This window comes from Nicotiana sylvestris, chromosome 3, assembly GCF_000393655.2.
Source record: "Nicotiana sylvestris chromosome 3, ASM39365v2, whole genome shotgun sequence".
In the NCBI taxonomy this organism is placed as follows: domain Eukaryota; kingdom Viridiplantae; phylum Streptophyta; class Magnoliopsida; order Solanales; family Solanaceae; genus Nicotiana; species Nicotiana sylvestris.
The window spans coordinates 100,356,228-100,378,248 of record NC_091059.1 but is presented as its reverse complement, the minus strand read 5'-3'; the positions used below and the strand labels follow the sequence as shown (position 1 = coordinate 100,378,248).

General features: G+C 39.8%; 1 protein-coding gene across 1 annotated transcript; it reads left to right on the top strand.

Moving 5' to 3' along the window:
• The first annotated feature begins 19,429 nt into the window (after positions 1-19,429).
• On the top strand, positions 19,430-19,771 carry LOC138887749 (uncharacterized). The gene has a single exon (XM_070169529.1). It carries the CDS (start codon positions 19,430-19,432, stop codon positions 19,769-19,771), a length of 342 nt encoding a protein of 113 aa, XP_070025630.1.
• The last annotated feature ends 2,250 nt before the right edge of the window (positions 19,772-22,021 follow it).

The following is a 22,021-nucleotide window of genomic DNA, read 5'->3' as shown; positions in this document are numbered from 1 at the left end:
AATGGGAGTTAGACGGGATTTTTGTTCATCTCTCAAATTTTCAAGCTTAGAAACCCTAGAGGCGATTTTCCAAAGAACTCTTCTTCCCCAAATCATTGGTAAGTAATTCTGAACTAGTTTCTTTCAATCTTTCATTACATTTCCTAAGATTTCAACCAAAAATCTTATGTTTTCATGGGGAAATTGGGGGTTTGGGTAGAATTAGGAATTTTTGTAAAATAGGGATTTAGACCTCAAATTGAGGTCAGATTCCAAAATAAATTACATAACCGGGCCCGGGGGTGAATGGGTAATCGGGTTTTGGTCCGAATTTTGGGTTTGGACCAAGCGGGCTTGGAAGTTGACTTTTGTTGACTTTTTCAATAATGATCTAAATTGAATCATTTGCAATCATGAGTAATTCCTACGGCTTATTGAATTGTTTGGTTGGTAATTTGCTAGATTCTATTTATTTGGAGGCTTGTTTGAAAGGCAAAGCCGTGGTTGAGCTTTGAATTGATCCTTTGGAGCGAGGTAAGTGTCATGGTTAACCTTGACTTGAGGGATTGGGATTTATTTGTCTATTTGCTACATGTTTAGATGTTGGGTACAATGTATATGTTAAGTGACGAGTACTTATGCGTTGTTTTCGGGTTAAAGCATGCGGGTGGGACTTGTCCCTTGCAATTATTGCTTACTTTGATCATGTTATCCATGCTTAGACTAGTTATTTGTCAAATTGATTGTTCTTATCGTGTTTATGGGATTTTGTGATAATTGAGTGTTGATTCCAAGTTGAGATTGGTATTGTGGAACCGTTGTTGAAGTCAAGCTTGTACTTGTTGATTCTATCTCCCTGTTATTACTTGTTCATTGTTATGTTGTAAGGGAGAGTGTTAATGCACGAAGGGTGATGTCGTGCTGTATGGGAGTGTTTATTTAGGAAGAGTAATGTCGTTGCCATATTGTGAGTGTTAATGCACGAAGGGTGATGTCGTTTCATGTTATGAGAGTTAATGCACGAAGGGTGATGTCGTGCCGTACCTATTGATTTATACTGTGAGTGAGAGTAAAAGCATAAATGGTGATGTCGTGCAGTATCATTATTTCATTGTAAGGTTTAGAGTAAAAGCACGAAGGGTGATGCCGTGTAATTTTCTTCATTGTGCTTAATTGTTTTTACTGGTTAAAGGCATATCGAATGTTATAGTTATCATTTCCGCTGTACCTCACGTATCTGGTATCCCCTTAGAATGTCCCCCTCCCGATAGTACATATTTAGCTTTTATTATTGTTATCTTGTATATACACTGTTATCTGCACAGGTTTATCATATAGGTGCCTTGTCATAGCCTCGTCACTACTTCGTCGAGGTTAGGCTCGATACTTACGAGTACATGGGGTCGGTTGTACTCATACTATACTCTGTATTTCTTGTGTAGATTTTGGTACCGCCCTAGCTGTTCGTGAGGCGTAGCAGCTTGGACTTGCTTACTGGAGACTTGAGGTAGATCTGCTAGCATCCGCAGATTTTGGAGTCCCCTTCTATTTTTCTATTTTATTGTTTCTTTTCATTCAAAACAGTTGTATTTCTTTCAGGCTTTGTTTGTAAAGAAATCTTAGGAGCTCGTGAGTTGTGACTCCATATACGATTTGTAGTAGATATTATGGGCATTTATGTTATTCTGCACTCGGTTTTATTTCATTTTTATTTAATTGACTGTATCTATTGAATTGAATAATAACTGACTTAACGGTTCTCTAATGTTGGCTTGCCTAACAAGTGAAATATTATGCACCATCACGGTCCTGAAGGTAGAAATTTCGGGTCGTGACATCCACATAAAAAGAAAGATTTACAAACATCCCATTGGACTTCTTCACATAAATGTAATGGTATTAATTGATCATGGTGAAATCATACAAGATCACCTCCTTGTGAAATCTCAAATACTTTTGCCTTGAAGATTGCTTCAGGCCATAAATAGATCTTTTCAATTTACAGACCTTCTTTTCTTGGCCTTTAACAATCAAGCCTGCAGGTTGTTCCAAGTAGATTTCTTTGTTTAGTTCTCCATTGGGAAAAGCTGTCGTCACGTCCATTTGGTGTAATTCCAAATTCAAACATGCAACAATAGCCAAAAGTAAGTGAATTGAGGTAAATTTCACAACTGCTGAAAATATTTCCTCATAATCTATTCCAGCTTCTTGAGTAAAGTTTTTTGCCACTAATTGTGCCTTGTATCTTTCTATTGACCTATCTGCTTTGCGTTTAACTTTGAGAACCCATTTGTTCCCAATGGCTCTACGCCCAGGCGGAAGGTCAACTAAATCCAAGACTTTGTTGGTTTTATCTAATTTTTCTTTCATTGCTTTCATCCACTCATCTTTTCCAGGGCTCGATAAAGCCTTAGTCACAGACTTTGGCTCATCCATTTCTGTGAGAGATACTAAGAAAACGTAATCTTTAATCTCATAAGTACATTTGGGAATATTTTTCCTGGTACTCTTTTGTAGTTGAAATTCGGATCTGTTAGAAGGATTTTGGGATTGAGAACTCCCACTCCCACTCGGATCAAGAAGAATATCTTGATTGATTTGATTATCAATTTGTATCAAAAGGCATTTGCTGACTATCCGAGTTCAACATCTCCTAAAGAGGCTCACCATTATTTACCTGGCCCTTTATTAGAAAATCATTTTCTAGAAATGTGACATCTCGTGATTCAATCTCAGTAACACTTCCATCCTCTAATTCACCAATGAACACATATCCTTTAGAGTGTTCTGAATATCTTACAAAGATACATTTCATGCCTTTTGGCCCTAATTTACCAAACTTGATAAAAGAATCTTTTAAATATGCAACACAATCCCAATGTCGTAAATTATTTAAGTTTGGTTTATGACCAGTCCATAGCTTATAAAGAGTGGAAGAAACTGATTTAGAAGGCAGTTTGTTCAATATGTAGGCTGCAATCAATAACATATCTCCCCAAAAGGAGATAGGTAAATTTGATTGCGCCATCATGGACCTTATCATGTCTAATAGTGTTCTATTCCTCCTTTCTGCTGCACCATTTTGTTGAGGTGTGTAAGGAATAATTAACTTTCTAGTGATGCCCTTTTTATTACACAATTCTACAAATTGTTTTTGATAGATATTCATGCCCTATATAAGTTATTAACGTTGTAATCCCTTTGTCTAATTGATTCTCAACTTCATTCAAATATTTCTTAAAGCACTCTATGTAACACCCCAGACTATAGACAGAGTCCCACATCGACAAAACACAAGAGGGATGCTGGGTATATAAGTAAACAATCTTTAGACCCTAATGACGCGTTTTAAACCCGTAAGGGCCCAGACCCAGAGCGAATAATATCACTAGTAGGCTGGGCTGTTACAGATGGTATCAGAGCCACTCTTGTGTCAGCCTTGTCGATGATGGGTCAGAGTTCAACTGAGTTTAGGTAAATACCGGTTAAGCGGGGCAAACCTCAGTGCTGAGTCTAGGCAAATCCTATGCGGTAGGGCAAACCTCAGCGAGGACGCTGAGTCCATAAGAGGGGGTGTATGTAACACCCTAGACTATAAACAGAGTCCCACATCGGCAAAACACAAGAGGGATGTTGGGTATATATGTTACCAAGCCTTAGACCCTAGTGATGCATTTTAAACTCGTGAGGGCCCAGGCTTAGAGCAGACAATATCACTAGCGGGCTGGGCTGTTACATTCAAGTGCTTCAGATTTATGAGAAATCAAATAGACATAACCAAAGCGCGTGAAATCATCAATAAACGTAATGAAATATTGATAAGTGGGGATTTTGACTGCTTATTAGCACCTTTTAGCTTTTGTTTTAGTCCGAAAGTATTGAATTGTGTTCCCAAAACTAATAAAATTGTGCAAATTCCAGGAATGCTGGAAGTTTGGTCTCTCAAGATGAAATCCGACTCAAAAGAAGTGTTCCGAAGCACAAGGCAATAATGGCGTAGAAACAAAAATGTGCGGTCTGCAGAAGGAATTCTGTGGCCTCATAATAAATTGCAGACCGTAGAATTCCTTCTGCGGTCGCAGACCAAGAAGCAAAACCCAACAGGATTTTCAGCAATGTGCAGACCGCACATAAATTGTGCGGCCGCAGAACTGGACTTTCAATGACAAATATTCATAGTTCAGAGAGTATGCAAAAAGACCAAGTCCTGGAGCCTTTGTGAAGTGTGGATCGCACAAGAATTGTGTGGCCGCAGAAGTTACCTTGCGGCCGCAGTCCAAAAATGTACGACCGCAAAACTCATCTTCCTGTCAACTGACGAAATCTGCGGACCGCACATGGAATTGTACGGCCGCAGAACCTCCCGATGGGCATTTTTGTCCACAATTTTTGGCCATGTATAAATAGACGAGTTTCATAAATTTAGGTCAAGTTTGAACATAAAAAGATGCTTTAGCCGTTTCTCTTTACTATTTTAGGAAGTTTTAGCTTATTTAAATATTTTAACATTAGATTTCGTCATTTTAATCTTCCATTATGAGTTTAATTAGCTTTTCTTCTTTATTTTCTGCAATTTCTATTATGAGTAGCTAGATTTTTACTAGGATTGTGACGCAACCCTAGTGTGTAAACCTTATGGGTATTTAATTAGTGCTTGTTTATGATTGGGTATTGATTATTTAGATTAGTTTATGCTTCAATTTTAGAATTAATGGTTGCAAACATGGATTCATGCCTATTTGACTTAGTCTTTACTTGAGAAATAGGGACCTAGTCTAGGATAACTTAGCTAACAACGAATTAGGTTAATTGAGAGACTAATTAACCTAATTAAAGGGTTCAAACTAGAGATAGTAAGAACCCGTGAACTCTTATCATTGATTCCCATTTGGGCTTGAGAAAGCTAAATTAGGCAAAATCACTCTCTGACCGAGAGGTATTAAGTGGGTAATATAGAGTTGAGAGCTATAATATACCCGAATCAACAAAATAAGCATTTACGTTTTTATCCTATTAGGCAAACACCTAGGTTATGGTCACAACCCTAGGCCTTTAACCCATTTGGAAAAACCTCAAAAACATTTATCACTAATCTATTTTCTTTAGCTTGCATTCATTAGAGTAACAGAAGAAGTAGAAAACAAAGCTTAGTTGTGGAAGTGCAATCTTAGATAACTCATTTGCTTGCTTCAAATATATACTCCTAACTCCCCCCATAACTTCCAGTGGATTCGACCCCGACTCATAGTTGGTAATTATTATTGCATACGACCATATCATATCTCTTATTGAGGTGTGTTGTGGACGTCATCAAATATAAAGCATCAGAACTAGCCCTTACATTCATTGGACCACAGATATCAGAATGAATTAATTAAATTAAAAAATTAGCTCTATTAGCCTTTCCAAATGGTTAACGTGTAATCTTTCCAGCAAGATAATTTTCACAAATTGGCATTTCAACTTTTGAGAAAGAACCTAGATGTCTTTCCTTAGCCAATCTATTCATTTGATCCAATCCTATGTGAACTTAATCTTGCATTCCATGTAATAACATCCAACACTTATTACTAGAATAATATGCTATTACACAACGGTCAACATAATAGTTATACGTAGAAGTATTATAGTCTAACACAATAAAACCATCATAATGATGTCCAAAGCCATAAAATATTGTCTATAATAATTCTAAGACTATTGCGACTAAAGTTCAAATTGAAATCTAAATTTAGAAGAACAGACACGGAGACTAAATTTCGTCGAATCTCTGGAACAAATAGGACATCATGCAACATCAAAGATCGGCCACCACGTATGTCCGTTCTATAAGTGTCTATCCCTTTGACTTCAAGTTTTGCATTATTTCCCATATATACATGCCTTGATCCAAGTAAAACCCGACAAAACTCTATAAACGCTTCTCTATCACGACTCACATGGTAGGTGGCCCCTAAGTCTACAATCCACACAGGATAAGATTCAGTTAGTAAAATAGTGCTAGAAACATATATAGCACTTAGATATGCATTTTGAAATGATACTTTTTTCGCCTTAGCGCACTCACGAGCAAAATGCCCTGGAACTTAGCAATTGTAGCACTTCATCTTGCTCTTGTCTTTCTTCTTATAAAACCATTTTCCTGTCACGACCCCAATTTCCCTCTGTAGGATGTCGTGATGGTAACTAGTCCTAGGAACTAGGTGAGCCAAATATTTACTGAATTAATGGCAAACTCAACCAACAACTATTAAATATGTACGAAAATTTTTCTATATAAGCCAACAATCCCAAAACTGGTAATACAAGACATAAGCTCTATTGAATTTACTAGAAAATCTATAAATACAAATGCTCCGGAATAGAAATTAATAGTACAAATTAAAATTTCAGAAGGTGACTCTGAGGCCTACGAACGCAACAACAGATATACCTTAAGTCTCCACAACAATGCCCGATCAGCTAACTCCGAAGTACCTGGATCTGCACAAAAATATGCAGAAAGCGTAGCATGAGTACAACACAACGGTACCCTGTACGTATCAAGACTAACCTCGGTGGAGTAGTGATGAAAGACAGTTAAGACACCTACTAGACTTAATAACCTGTACAAGTATGAATATGAAACTAACAGGGAACAATATCATTATAAAGCTAAGCATGGTAGAAATAACAAAACAACACTCACAGTAGGAAACTAGAGAAAACAATTAGCAACAGGGAACAAATAGGTAATACGCCGTAGAGTAAGCGGAACACAGTTTAAGTCTGATGACAACAAATAAAGGAAAGTAAGTAAAAACTCAATAAGAACAACCGCTTTTGCACAAGATTTGTTCAGGGAATTTCCCGAAGTGCTTTACCTCATAGTCACATTTCACAGGTTCCAATTCCTGAACCGTAATCTCTTTGCATCTGGTGCCTATATTAAGTTTCATAACTGCACAGACAACTCACGTGCAAAAGGGTGTCAATATCTCATATCCGCACGGACAGCTCACGCGCCAACAATAACAATGACTCATGATTACACGGACAACTCACGTGTCAATAGGACAACTCTCACACTGAAGGCAAGTAAACGAGAGTACATGTAAAGGGTCAATAACATCAGGATTCATCCTCTTATACCGATATGGGTGGTTAATTATATGTATGCTTGTGCAAGTGTTCTATCACTGCTCAAGTCAACAAGTAAAAGTATAGACAATAAATGGCACATAGGAAACAATCATCATGAAATGTACAGCGTATAACTCACACAAAGTAGGCACACCACTTCATAATATCATCAGTAACAATGCTTCCAGGCCATCACAAATCATTCCCGACATAGCCCATCTTGTTTTGCCACATGCGCAATAATAAAGTACATGCCCGCTTTGTCTCGTTGCATGCGCATAATACTATTCCCACCTTGTCTCGCCATATTTACAAACCCACATATATAGCCTTCTTTATCACATCGCATGTGCATATATCAATAATAACAATAGCACAGACAACTCACGTGCGAACACCCCAACAATCCTCTTAACAATACCACATGTGCCAAAGAACATAACAACCATAATATAAGGTCTTTCACCACATGTGCCCATATGCCACCACTATTCCTCAAACAATTTCAATATTACAACTACGCATAGACCTCGGCTTAACAACACTGAGTACATTAACAACAACAACAATAACACGAGAGTACGATAAGTAAATCAACACAAGAACTACAGAACACAAGGAAATGGAAGAACGAGCTCACAATGGAATAAACCACAGATAATAATGGTTTCAACAAGAATAGCTCAACAAGGGGAGGGATAATGTGTAACAATGATTCTACTTAAGTACAACTTGACGATAAGAGAGATAGCATGAATCAAAAATTCCAAATAAGGATAAGTCAACAGTGAAAGGGAAAATGAAACTTCAGTTAAGGTTAAGCAGTTACAAAAAAGATAATGTTAAGTTCAATGTACGGAAAAGACATCAACAACTTCAATTAAGGTCAATAAGAGTTTACTGGCAACAAGCGTAGAACATGAACCGATCAACTCCAAATAACACACATAAGGGTGAATTTAGTAAGTGGACGATTTAACATGATAAGACAACTTCATTTTTAATGGACATAAGAACCTAAGAGTATAAAACGATCAAATTTTCACAAATAAGCCCGAGCACGTACTCGTCACCTCGCGTATATGGCCTTCACATGATACAATTAGCACAATTGACTCAAATCCTAAAGGGTAGTTCCCTCATGCAAAGTTAGGCAAGATACTAACCTCAAAGAAGCTAGACCGGTACTCTAAAATGACCTTCTCGTGTGAGCAACCCCCGAACGACTCAAATCTAGCCAAAATAACTTTATCTCATGAATAAAAACCATAGGAAACAAATTCGGATAATAAAGCTTCAATCTTTAACAAAACAAAAAAGTCTACCCCGGGCCTGCCCCTCGGAACCCGATAAAATTTACAAGTTCCAAACACCCAAAGAATACGAGTTCAACCATACAAAAATTATCAAATTCCGATATCGAATCGCCCTTCAAATCATCATTTTACATTTTGAAAGAGTTTTACAAAAAAATTCATTTTCTTTCATTCAATTCACTAATTTAATGATGCAAATAATTATAGAATCATGAAATATAACCAATTTAAGATAAAGAACACTTACCCAAATCAAACACGTGAAGAATCCCTCAAATATCACTTAAACCCGAGACCTGTAACTCAAAATATGATAAAAATGGTCAAACCCTCGAATTAGAGTTCTTATATTTTTGCCAAGTGAATTATACATCGCGATCACGGAACATTCCTTGCGATCGCGAAGAACAAAAATGAAGGCTGCCAAAACGTGCTTCCCAAACGCGAGACAAAGGTCGCGAATGCGGTGACCAAATTTTTAGACTCTACACGAAAGCGTCTATGAGAAATGATGCCTGATGCACTTCCTGCCTTACCTCTACACGATCATGGACCATTGCATGTGAACGCGAAGGCAAAAGTCTTCCAAGCTATGCAATTGTGAGCTCCTATTCGTGAACGCTAAGAACAACACTGCCTGCCTCCAAATTACACTATGCGAACGCGATTCCAATGATGCGAACGCGATGAAGAAAAACCAGATGACAGAACCAGCAACTCTAAAGCATGAAGAAATGGCCCGTAGCCCATCCGAAACACATCTGAGGCCCCCGATACCCCGTTGAAACATACCAACAGTTCCGTAACATAACGCGGACCTGCTCGAGACCTCAAATCACATAAGAAAATCAAAAATATGAATCACATCTCAAATCGAACTTAATGAACTTATGAACTTTCAACTTCTACAACTCGTGTCGAAGCATAGCAACAGAGCTAATCCAACTCCCGGAATCAAAATACGAACCCGATATCAACAAAGTCAACTCTCACTCAAACTTCTCAACCTTCCAAACCTTCAACTTTCCAATTTTCGCCAAATTGCATCAACTTAGCCTACAGACCTCCAAATCTAAATTTGGACACACGCCTAAGTCTAAAATAACCATACAAAGCTATTGGAATCATTAAAATACCATTTCGGAGTAGTGTACATAAAAGTCAATACTCCTGTCAACTCTTTTCACTTAAGCTTCTAAAGTAAGAAATCTTCTTCCAAATCAATCCCGAATCATCCGAAATATGAAATCGACCACACATGCACGTCATAATACATAATACGAAGCTGCTCGAGACCTTAAACTACCGAACGGGATACTAATTATCTAAACGACCAGTCGTGTCGTTACATTTCCTTTCTTGGAATTTGTCTTGTTTCTTTTCTTAGAGGATCCTTCTCTGGTCTCCTTACTCTTTCCAGTCATTTTCCAGTTTCTCTTTCTCTTGAAGCTTGATCTCTTTGTACCACTTGATTCTTCCAAAAAGGCACTAGGTACAGCTTTAGCAGCACCAAGCCGCTCGTCTTCAAGCTCCTCATGACGGGCAACATAAGCAAAAGTTTTGATACTATCATTGTGGGTCAAGTTAACCTTCAGATGGTCCCAATTATTAGGAAGAGACCGAATTACTGCCTGAATCCGCTACTCATCAGAGAGAACATGGCCAACACTTTTGAGTTGAACAATCATATTTGACATCACCCTTAGATGTTGCTTGACGCAGTGATCATGATGCTTTTTATACGTGTCAAACTTGATTGTCAGCTTTCTAAGGCCAGTCACAGTTGTACCGCCATATGCCTCTCTTAGATGTGCCCGCATGGCTTGAGCAGCAAGATATTGCTCACATTCGTGGATAAGATCATCAACAACTAAACTTACAATAATTTCACATGCAGTGAAATCTTTCTTTTTTCAAATAATGTAAGTTTCTAGATTCTCCTGTGTTGGGCAGTGTTATCCTCCTCTGATTGACTCATAACATGGTTAATACTTTCAAGAACATCTTGCTGTTCGAGTACATACCACATCTTACGACTCTAGATGTCGTAATTTTTACCATTTAGTTTGTTACCCTTGTTCAAGTCAGCAATGATACTTTTTGATGGCATGTCTATTATTAGAGACAATATTATAATTTTAATTCATCAGTACATACTTCAGTCAATTTATGCATGTGATTACACAAGTAGGTTAATTATAATATTAATTCCATATTTAGTATAGAATCGAAATGTCACTATAGTTTCATTCATCATCTATATCTAAATATTTTAATTGATATTAAAATCACTTCTTATTGTGTACTTTATTTCAAGTCTCAATCCATTACAAAATAAAATAATAAATAATAAATGTAACTGGCGAGACAAATAACATAATTCAAATTTCATTAATGTAAAACACATAATAACAATTTACATGTTTGTTAGGACATACATATACCAATTGAATACTAACTCTTGCACATATACGTTAAAAGGAGCACTAGGATAGATATCATGATAAATATTAGTAAAAGCTTCACCCAAAGGATCTCGAAGAGAGTCTGTTAAAATAGCTAACGCTTCCCAATTAGCAATCTCTATATAATTAGACAATTCAGCTCTTTTTAACTGAAAAAGGTAGAAATGTTCAGGAATGAAAATATCAGGGCCCATTTTGAATTCTTTAAACTTCCTAAATTTCTTTCTCCTTCCCTTCGTTTAACCCTTCGATCCCTTAACTCATTTTGCATCGCTCTCGCGACATTCCTGATAACTTCAGGCTCCAAGTCTAAATCATTACAGAAATACGTCATGCGACGCCACATCCTTCTATGTTGTCTCCTTGCTCGACTTCGAGAACTCCCACTTGAAATTTTTCGAGCTTGTCCCTGTCCAGCCATGTCTGAAATAGGATCAAGGAAATATTTAGAACGGCTACAACCATTCATTATTGCAAATATGTCACAATAACTTGTAGAAGTATATCAATTTAAGAGATTAGGACTAACCAAAATTTTCTATTTAAGAAATCAAGATTTATCCACTGGCCAAATAAAAAAATGCAATTGTCAGTGAGGTAACTAACACCTATGTGTCCAACTACTGAAACATGACCAAGAGATGAAGAACCTTTCATGTTAATATTGAGTTGGCATATTCTGAAATATATGTATATTAATTATGAAAGGGCAATACGTAGTTAGATAAGTCAAAAACCCTTCCAAAGAAAGATACCACTGATAACATGACTGAAAAAGAAACAATCATTCAGTTAAATAGTTTCCATTGGTATGTTAGAAGGTATCATATGGTACATTTGGCCTAACGAAACTCATTCCTGAAATACTTTAGAATTCAAGATAAAGATACAAATAAGCACTTTATAGTAATATCGTTCAAACTTACTGCAATAAGAAAGTGCTTAATGATCTATCCTTCACTTTAGATATATTCAAGGAAAGAATTTATGAATACTTATATCTTGAAGAGATTACTGTCTGTGATGCCAAAAGAATAAAATATAGGCACAACAACTGTTCTCCTTAAAAAAATATCAACTGGTTTTATCTTCAATTTCGCAAACGATCCCCAATATAACTGCAACCATTATTCTTTTTAGTTTTAAATACTAAGTTTGCTTTACATACTCAAAAATATTTAACAGTCCGAAAGAATAATGAGTATTTGGATCCTAGTATAATTGGGAAAGCTCCCACTGTTAATTTTTCACATTAGTCTAAGGCACCATGAATATTTGAATCCTTGTGTCATTAAAAGGACGTAGAAGAAAATATATGTTTAGCTTTGAGTCTACAGATTTCATCTCCGTAAATCATGGATTACCAAAGAAATCACAAAGTGCATATTACCGGCAATAAACCAATTTCTTCGACGCATACGACACTAAAATCATACGGGACAGTTAAAGAGAAATCTGCAATTCTACTTTATTTATTCCATATTTAAAGAAACAAAACAATCAATTAAAAAATATTTATTTCATTTCCACAACTTAGCCATAACGCCCACACACTGTTATCACATAATTCGATGGATACTAAATAAGGGACTCTACCAAACATAGTATTTTATGAAGGCAACCAACAAACATGAACAAATAACCTGACTCTGATACCATTGTTCGATTAAATTGCAGGGCGAGAACATATTACCGTACCTGTCAATAACGCAGCAGAAGAATTGTTAAACTCACCACCAAAATAATAGCCCTAAGTCGTACCCTTGATTCTCTAGGAAAATAAAGTTCTTGTCACAAACCAGATGCCTTAACTTTACTGTGTTCTATCTTTTTGTTGGAGAATCTCTGTATATTGTCTCTATTTTTAACTCTACTGAAGAGTAATATATAGAGAAGAGGAGATGAGGAGAACTGCCAATCGCTTGTTCTGTTTCCACGCTCCCACTATCCTTTTAACGTTCAGCACTTCTCCTATTCTTTGGGAGTTAATAAACTTCCCTGATAATTAACTTTCATCAGCCTTATCTCTTATAAGTAGGCCGGGTCAGTCCACATGGGTGACCCATAACTTAAATCTAATATCCTACATCTTCCACTTCGCACGTGGTGTAAGATTCAAGCTAGTACCATGGCAATAACACACGTAATTCCCACTAGAAAATAGCTTGTGCGACCTACGAGCATTAAGAGCTATAATATTCTTAAACCCTTTAAGGTTGTTTAACAGCTTCATGTAGAAATTCAATCACATGCGAAAAAGGATTCACTACTACCCGTAATTTAAACCCAATATCCTGCAAGGGAAACAATATATTTAATCTAAGGAGAGGAAGTTTCATTTCTTGGAAAAGTTGGGAAAAGAATATGAATTCACTCGAAACGGGTACATCTGATTCAATTCGTTCTTTGTTATGGCTAAGCTGCAAGCAGCTCAAGACAAGTTTATTGTAAAGATTAACTTATTAGAAATGATTAGAGACTTAAGTAAATACTTATACGATTTGCAGTCTCGAGTCTACTAAATACCAAATACGTATGAGAAGAAATTTGTGACTTTGGTTGCTATAAACTAACGCTTGAAATTTATTTATATATTCACCGATAACTAAGAAGCCAAAATAATAAAATTCTAAATCGAACCGAATTGACTTATACTATAACGACTTGACCGTTCGTTTTGCTTTCTAGATCCCTGTCCCCCTAAATAAGACTCCTAGTATGTGCTTTTACTGCTTTATGACTTGCGGGGATGGTTAGTTTGGGATTTAGAAGGCTTCAGGTCAAACTCGGAACACTTGGTTCCTTAATATTGGCAAAAAGGGCTAAGTTTGACTTGAGTCAACGTTTTAGTAAACAATCTCGGAACTGGGATTTAACGGTTCCAATAGGTTCGTATGATGATTTTGGACTTAGGCATATGTTCGGATCGGGTTTTGGATGACCTGGGATAGTTTCGGCGCTTATTATTGATAGTTGGCACCTTGAAGGTTTTAAAGTTCTTTAAATTTGGTTTGAATTAGGTTTTGGTGTTATCGAGGTCTGTTTGGAATTTCGAGCCTGATAGTTCTGTATGGTGATTTAAGACTTGCACACAAATTTTAGTGTCATTCTGAGTAGTTTAAGTACGAATCGGCGCATTCGGAGTCAGTTGGAAGAATTGGTATTTCATAAGTTGACCCTATTGGTTTTGGTTTCCGATTCTTCGTTTTAATGTTATTTTCCGTGTTTCGAGGGTTCAAGCGAGTCCATTTTATGATTTCAAACTTGTTGATATATCTGGACGGGGCCTCGGGGGCCCCGTATGCCATTTAGACTATGCGCGAAAGTCGTTTCGCCTTGGATGAATAGTTGAAGCACTAGGTTTCTAGTGTAATCGCACCTGTGAGGCTATGGCCGTAGGTGCGAGCTCGTAGAAGCGAGTGGGGGATTGCATAAGCGGCCTAAGGCTGGCTAGGCCTGGACCGCAGATGCAGCGAATCTTCCGCAGAAGCGGAGCCCGTCCGCAGAAGCGGGCTCGCAGATGCTCGACGTGGCTGCAGTTGCTATGGGCCAGTGGTCGAGCGTGTTCCACAGAAGCGAATAGTTGACCGCAGAAGCGGAGGTCCTTCCACGGTGCGGAAATACCGCTGGGCATAAGGGTTGCATTTAAGTCGAGATTTAGGCTCATTTTTTCATTTCTCTCACTTGTTGGTCGAATATAGAGCTATTGGAAGGAAGATTTTCACCTAGCACTTTGAGGTAAGTGATTTCTGTACAATATGAGTTTAAAACATAGATTATGGGTAGATTTTAACATGTAAAAATTGTGAAAATCATGAATTTAGATGAAAAACCTAGGTTTTTGATAAAAATGGGATTTAACCACGAAAATAGTTATGGAATTGAGTGAAAATTATATATTTGTGTTCATGAGATTATGGGTAACGACTTTCTTCGAAAATTTCCGAAAACAGGGCACGTGGGCTCGGGGATGAATTTTAGGAACCTTTCAATTGGGGTTGGGTAATCCGGCACGCATCCCCGTTACTCGGAGGCCTAGTGGTGAGCTCCTTCCTGAGCCGTTCCGCAACCCCTAGAGTCTCTCCTTTGCATTCATTTCTGTCTATTTTTCATTTCAGATAGTAGTTAGAGTTTTGTATAATCTATTATTGCTCATACACTTGTGACACCAGGTCTTGGAACATATTAGCATACTTGTGGTTTTGGATTTATTACTCTGGTTATGATTGCACCCAGCTGCTTTTGTTTTATTGATTTAAATTGTTGTTTCTTAAATCGTTTAATTAAGAAAAACTTAATTACTTGGAAATTTATTAAAAAGAGAAATCACGTAGTTAATTCACTTTGGCTTGCCTAGCGGCGGCGTTGTCGACATCACATCCTATAAGAGAATTGGGTCGTGACAACATGGTATCGGAGCACTAGGTTCACGTGGTCTCACAAGTTATGAGCAGGCCTAATAATGTTTTGTGGATCGGTGCGGAGACGTCCGCTCTTATCTTCGAGAGGCTATAGGGTGTTAGGAAACTACTCTTTTTTCTTCTCCTATCATGCAGTTGATGTGGTTCTATATATCTCTCTCTTATTCTCTCACAGATGGTGAGAACGCTCGTAGCGGTTGTTCCAAACCACTCCCTCTGTTGCTAGAGGCCAAGGCAGAGGCCGAGAGAGGGCTCGTGGTAAGGGATGAGGACGTCCCAGAGTTGCTTTATATGCCACCAACGGATCTAGTAGAGGTTCTTATTATTGAGGAGCAGGGCGAGGTGCCTGCTGCGGAGCCAGTCCCAGTGGATTTCATGTCCGCGCTAGGTTTCTAGGAGGTCATGGGCTGTATGCTGCGGATCATGGATTCTATGACTCAGGATAATTTATTTCCAGTAGACCCGGCCACATCTTGGGGGGAGGGGGAGGGGAGCACAAACCCCTACTGCTTAGGCTCCTGGGCATGCAGCTGCCATATAACCTCGGGTGCACTGCCCGTGGGCGGAGCCCAGCCAGTTACAGCAGCTATACCTGAGCCCAGAGCAGCTACGGCCGGTGAGCCGCAGAAGCTATTGGATAGATGGACAAGACTTCATCCTCTTGTCTTTGGAGGTGAGCGACATGAGGACCCCCAAGACTTCATTGATTGGTACAGGAATAGACTACACAACATGAGGATATTGGAGTCCCGCATGGTGGATTTTACTACTTTCCAACCGGAGGGTAGGGCCCCTAGGTGGTGGAAGTCATATCTCCTCGGCAGACCAACAGATTCTCCTCCCATGACTTGGGACTGGTTCACCCGTAATTTTTTGGATATATATATTCCGCCCTCTCAGAGGGAAGAGTTGCGGTTTCAGTTCGAGCAGCTCCAGCAGGGTCTGATGGCGGTGACTGACTATGAGGAGAGGTTCTCTAAGTTGTCTCGCCATGCACTGATGATACTTCCTACCAATGCAGAGAAAGTGCGGAGGTTTGTTGCAGGTTTGCATACTGGTATTCAGGCCACTATGGCCCGAGAAGTTGAGATAGGGACTTCTTACGAGTTAGTTGTGGAGATAGCTTAGAGGATTGAGGGTGTACATCACTATAGCCGAGGGTAGTCTATGAGGGATAAGAGGTTTCGATATTCTGGAGAGTTTAGAGTTGCCCCGACTAGGGGTAGAGGTCAGTTCATGAGAGGTCAACCCAACAGGCCCACATATCTTAACACCGCCTCCTCTTCAGGCTACTCTAGTGCGACCCTATTTCAGCATCATGCCAGAGAGTTCCTACCGACCACCAGCTATTCAGGGTTCCTCCAATATCTATTCAGGCCATCACGATCAGACTTCAAGTCAGTAGTCCACCGTACCAAGAGGTTGTTTTGAGTGTAGGGATCTTAGTCACGTGCGTAGGTTCTACCCCAGACTTCGGGGCAAGGCAGTGCAGCAAGGTCAACAGCCTATGATTATAGCACCAGCTGCCCCACTAGTCGTTCGGCCGTCCAGAGGTGGAGGGCAGGTGGGTAGAGGTCGTCCTATAGGTAGAGGCCAGTCAGGTGGCACTCCAGCTAGGTTCTATGCTTTTCCGTCCAGACCAGATGCAGTAGCCTCAAATGTCGTGATAACAGGTATATTTTCTGTCTGTGGTAGGGATGTTTTAGTGCTATTTGATCTAGGGTCTACCTATCCATATGTTTCATCTTTGTTTGCTCATTTCCTGGGTATTCATCGTGAGTCCTTGGGTACTCCTGTTTATGTGTCCACTCTTTTGGATGATTCTGTTATTGTGGATCGGATCTATCGGTCCTGCATTGTCACTTTCTGTGGTTATGTTTCCTTTTGATCTTCCAGGTATGCCACTAGAACGTGATATTGTTTCTGTATTGATTTGTCTCCAGGTACCCAACCTATCTCTATCCCGCCATACCGCATGGCTCCGAAAGATTTGAAGGAATAGATTAAGGAGTTGCTAGCAAAGTGGTTCATTCGACCGAGTGTATTGCCTTGGGGTGTACCAATGTTATTTGTGAAGAAGAACAATGGGACTATGCGAATGCGCATTGATTACCGCTAGTTGAACATAGTTACCATTAAGAACAAGTACATGTTGTCGTGTATTGATGATTTGTTTGACCCGATATAGGGTGTCAGGGTGTTCTCTAAGATCAACTTGAGATCGGGGTACCATCAGTTGAAGATTCGGGATTCAAATGTTCCGAAGACTGCTTTCTGGACTAGATATGGCCATTATGAGTTTCTAGTGATGTCCTTCGGTTTGACTAACGCCCCGGTGGCATTTATAGATTTGATGAACTGAGTGTTCAGGCTGTATATTGATTCATTTGTTATTGTCTTCATTGATGACATCTTTATCTACTCGTGTAGCATGGAGGAGCACGAGCAGTATTTGAGAGTGGTGCTTCAGACCTTGCGGGAATAGAAGCTATATGCTAAGTTCTCCAAGTGTGAGTTTTGGCTAGATTCTGTAGCATTCTTGGGGCATGTTGTATCAGGCGAGGGTGTTAAGGTGGATCCCAAGAAGATCGGGGCAATTTAGAGTTGGCCTCATCCTACTACGGCGACTAAGATCAGGAGCTTTTTGGGGTTAGCAGGTTATTATCATCGGTTTGTGGAGGGCTTCTCTATTACAACACCTTTGACTAGATTGACCCAGAAGGGTGCTCCTTTCCGATGGTCCGATGATTGTGAGGTGAGCTTTCATAAGCTCAAGACCACATTGACTTCAGCACCGGTGTTAGTCTTGCCTTCCGATTCTGGGATGTATATTGTGTATTGCGATGTTTTACGCGTTGGTTTGGGTTGTGTATTAATGCAAGAGAGGCGTGTTATTGCATATGTTTTGCGTCAACTGAAGCCCCATGAGAAGAATTATCATGTACTTGATTTGGAGTTGGCCACAATTATTCATACTCTTAAGATCTGGAGGCATTATCTTTATGGAGTGTCTTGTGAGGTTTACACCAATCATTGCAGCTTGCAGCATTTATTCAATCATATGGATCTCAATTTAAGCCAGCGCAGGTAGCTTGATTTACTGAAAGATTAAGATATTACCATCCTTTATCATCCGGGCAAGGCGAATGTAGTTGCGGATGCCTTGAGCAGAAAGGCGAAGAGTATGGGTAGTTTGGCATTCATTTCAGCAGAGGAGAGGCCACTAGCTTTGGACATTCAGTCCTCGGCTAAAAGACTTGTGAGGTTGGATATTTCAGAACCCAGTCGAGTTCTTGCATGCGTCGTCGCTCTGTCTTCACTATTTGAGTAGATCAAGGCTCGCCAGTTTGATGATCTGCACTTATTGGTTCTCAGAGACACGGTACTATAGGGTGGTGCCAAGGAGGCTACCATCAGTGAGGATGGTGTTCTGAAACTCCAGGGTCGCCTATGTGTTCCTAATGTTGATGGATTAAGGGAGAAGATCCTAGAGGAAGCACACGGTTCTCAGTATTCTATTCATCTAGGTGCTACGAAGATGTACCGCAACCTAAGGCAGCATTATTGGTAGCGGCGGATGAAGAAGGATATAGTTGAGTATGTTGTGAGGTGTCTTAATTGTTTGCATGTTAAGTATAAGCATCAGAGGCTAGGTGGCCTACTCCAGTAGATAGCTATACCTAAGTGGAAGTAGGAGAGCATTACTATGGACTTCGTAGTTGGGTTGCCGAGAACCTTGCGGAAGTTTGATGTAGTTTGGGTCATTGTCAACAGGTTGACCAAGTCGGCACACTTCATTATGGTTGTGACCACGTATTCTTCAGAGAGATTGGCGCATATGTACATTCATGAGATTGTTTGGTTGCATGGTATTCCTATTTCCATCATATCAGATAGAGGCCCTCAGTTTACTTCGCATTTCTGGATAGCAGTACAGAGCGAGTTGGGGACCCGTGTAGAGCTCAGCATAGCCTTTCATCTGCAGACCGACGGGTAGTCAGAGCGATCAGTTCAGATCTTTGAGGATATGCTCAGAGCATGTCTGATTGACTTCGGAGGCCAGTGGGATCGATTCTTGTCTTTGGTCGAGTTTGCATACAATAAAAGTTATCAGTCCAGTATCAAGATGGCTCCATTTGAGGCTTTATATAGTCGGCGATGTTGTTTGCCCATCAAATGGTTTGAGCCCGGCAAGGCTAAATTATATGGCACTGATTTGGTAAAGGATGCCTTGGAAAAGGTAAAGTTGATTCAGGAGCGAATTCGCACAGCACAGTCCAGACAAAAGAGTTACACGGATCAGAAGGCGCGTGATTTATCATTTATGGTGGGCGAGAAAGTTCTCCTGAAGGTCTTGCCAATTAAGGGAAACATGAGGTTCAGAAAAAAGGGCATGTTGAGCCCCAGGTTTATATGTCCATTTAAGGTGTTGAGACGAGTTGGGGATGTTGCTTACGAGCTTACCTAGCCTCCTACTCTATCGGGAATTCATCCGATTTTCCATGTGTCTATGCTTCAGAGGTATCATGCCGACAGGTCGTATGTGTTATACTTCAGCATGGTTCAGCTAGATGAGAGCCTAGGTTATGAGGAGGAGTCAGTTGCCATTGTTGATAGACAGGTTCGCCAGTTGAGGTCCAACAATATTTCTGCAGTGAAGGTTCAATGGAGGGGTCAAACAGTGAAGGATGCGACTTGGGAGACCGAGGAGGACAGGTAGAGCTGATATCCACACTTATTCGGCACTCCAGGTATGATTCTAGACCCGTTTGAGGATGAACGTTTGTTTAAGAGGTGGAGCATGTAACGACCTGATCGGTCATTTTGCTTTCTAGATCCCCGTCCCCCTAAATAAGACTCCCTGTATGTGCTTTTATTGCTTTATATCTTGCAGGGATGGTTAGTTCGGGATTTGAAAGGGTTCGGGTCGAAATCTGAACACTTGATTCCTTAGTGTTGGCAAAAAGGGCTAAGTTTTATTGAGTCAATGCTTTGAGTAAATGACCTCGAAACTGGGATTTGATGATTCCAATAGGTTAGTGTGATGATTTTGGATATGGGCGTATGTTCGGATCAGGTTTTGGATGACCCGGAAGCGTTTCAGCCCTTAATATTGATAGTTGGCACCTTGAAGGTTTTAAAATTCTTTAAATTTGGTTTGGAGTAGGTTTTGGTGTTATCGAGGTCCTTTTAGGATTCCAAGCCTGGGAATAGTCTGTATGATGATTTAAGACATGCACGCAAAATTTGGTGTCCTTCCGAGTAGTTTATGTAAGAATCGGCGCATTCAGAGTAAGTTGGAAGAATTGGAAGTTCTTAAGTTGATCCTATTTGTTTTGGGTTGCCATTCTTAATTTTAATGTTATTTTCCGTGTTCCGAGGGTGTGAGCGAGTCCGTTTTATAATTCCAAACTTGTTTGTATGTCTGGACTGAGCCTCGGGGGCCCCGGATGCCATTCGGATGATGCGCGGAAGTCGTTTGGCCTTGGATAAATAGCTGAAGCACTAGGTTTCTAGTGCAATCGCACCTGCGAGTTGTAGCATGTGACCACGCCGGGTAGACTATGTAGTTATGCATGTGACCACGCCGGACAGATAGTGATGTTATGTCTGTGGCCACGCAGGCGGATTGTGTTGTTATGCCTGTGACTATGCCGGGCTGATTGTGATATTATGCTTGTGACTACGCCGGGCGAATCCATGATATTGAGCCTATGACTACGGGCGGATTATGATATATAGCCAATGGCGGCAGAGTATGATTATTGCACGTGACTATGCCATGCAGCATGTGGATATGGATTCATCCCCCTAGAGTCACCCTCTCATGTTTCTCTCTTGATGGTGTACACGCATGTCACGACCTAAAATCCAACTAGTCGTGATAGAACCTAACTCCAACCCGCTAGGTAAGCCAATTAACAACAATCCAATTCGATGAGATTTAGTGAGAAAATAAATGAAGAAATAACTTAACTTTATAAAAAAATCCGAAGGACTGGTAGTACAAATTATGAGCTTCATGGCTGCTCTTTTGTCTCTCATGAAAAGCTCTACGCTAAATGCCTAAACCCTAGCTTTCATGGATGTTCAGGCCACTGGTGAGCCTCCTTCTGAGGTTGGTCAGTTGTTTACAAACCCTAAGCAGCCTTCCCAACACCTACAAACCCTACTTCGATCCATAACTATGCAAAATTATTACAGCCCCAAGCATTAAATGCCCTCATGCACGTAGCCGCTCCAAACCTAATGGTGCGATAGAAGAAAACAGAAGTTAAGCAATCAATAATGCAACAAGGATTGTATCTCGCAGTTCTGGGCAAGTTTTCCTATGGAAAACCAGTAATACAGGAGTTAAGGAAGGTTATCCCAATTCAATATGAATTAAAAGGCCCATGCTCAGTAGGTTTGATTGAGGATACATATGTTTTGATCAAGTTGACGTTAATGGAGGATTACATTCACTTGTTGTCCAAGCCAGCCTTTTACTTGAAGGCTCAAGGTGATTTTTGGCAGATGAGATGTACTAAATGGAGTCCGTGGTGGAAACCTGACGAGGAAACTCCCATTGCAATTGCTTGGATATCTTTTCTGGACCTTCCCCCCCCCCCCCCAATTTTTTTCCTAAGGATTTTGTGTTTTCATTACCTAATGCAGTTGGTAGGCCTCTTCATGTGGATTGGGCCACTCAAAATGGCACAAGACCTAGTTGTGCTAA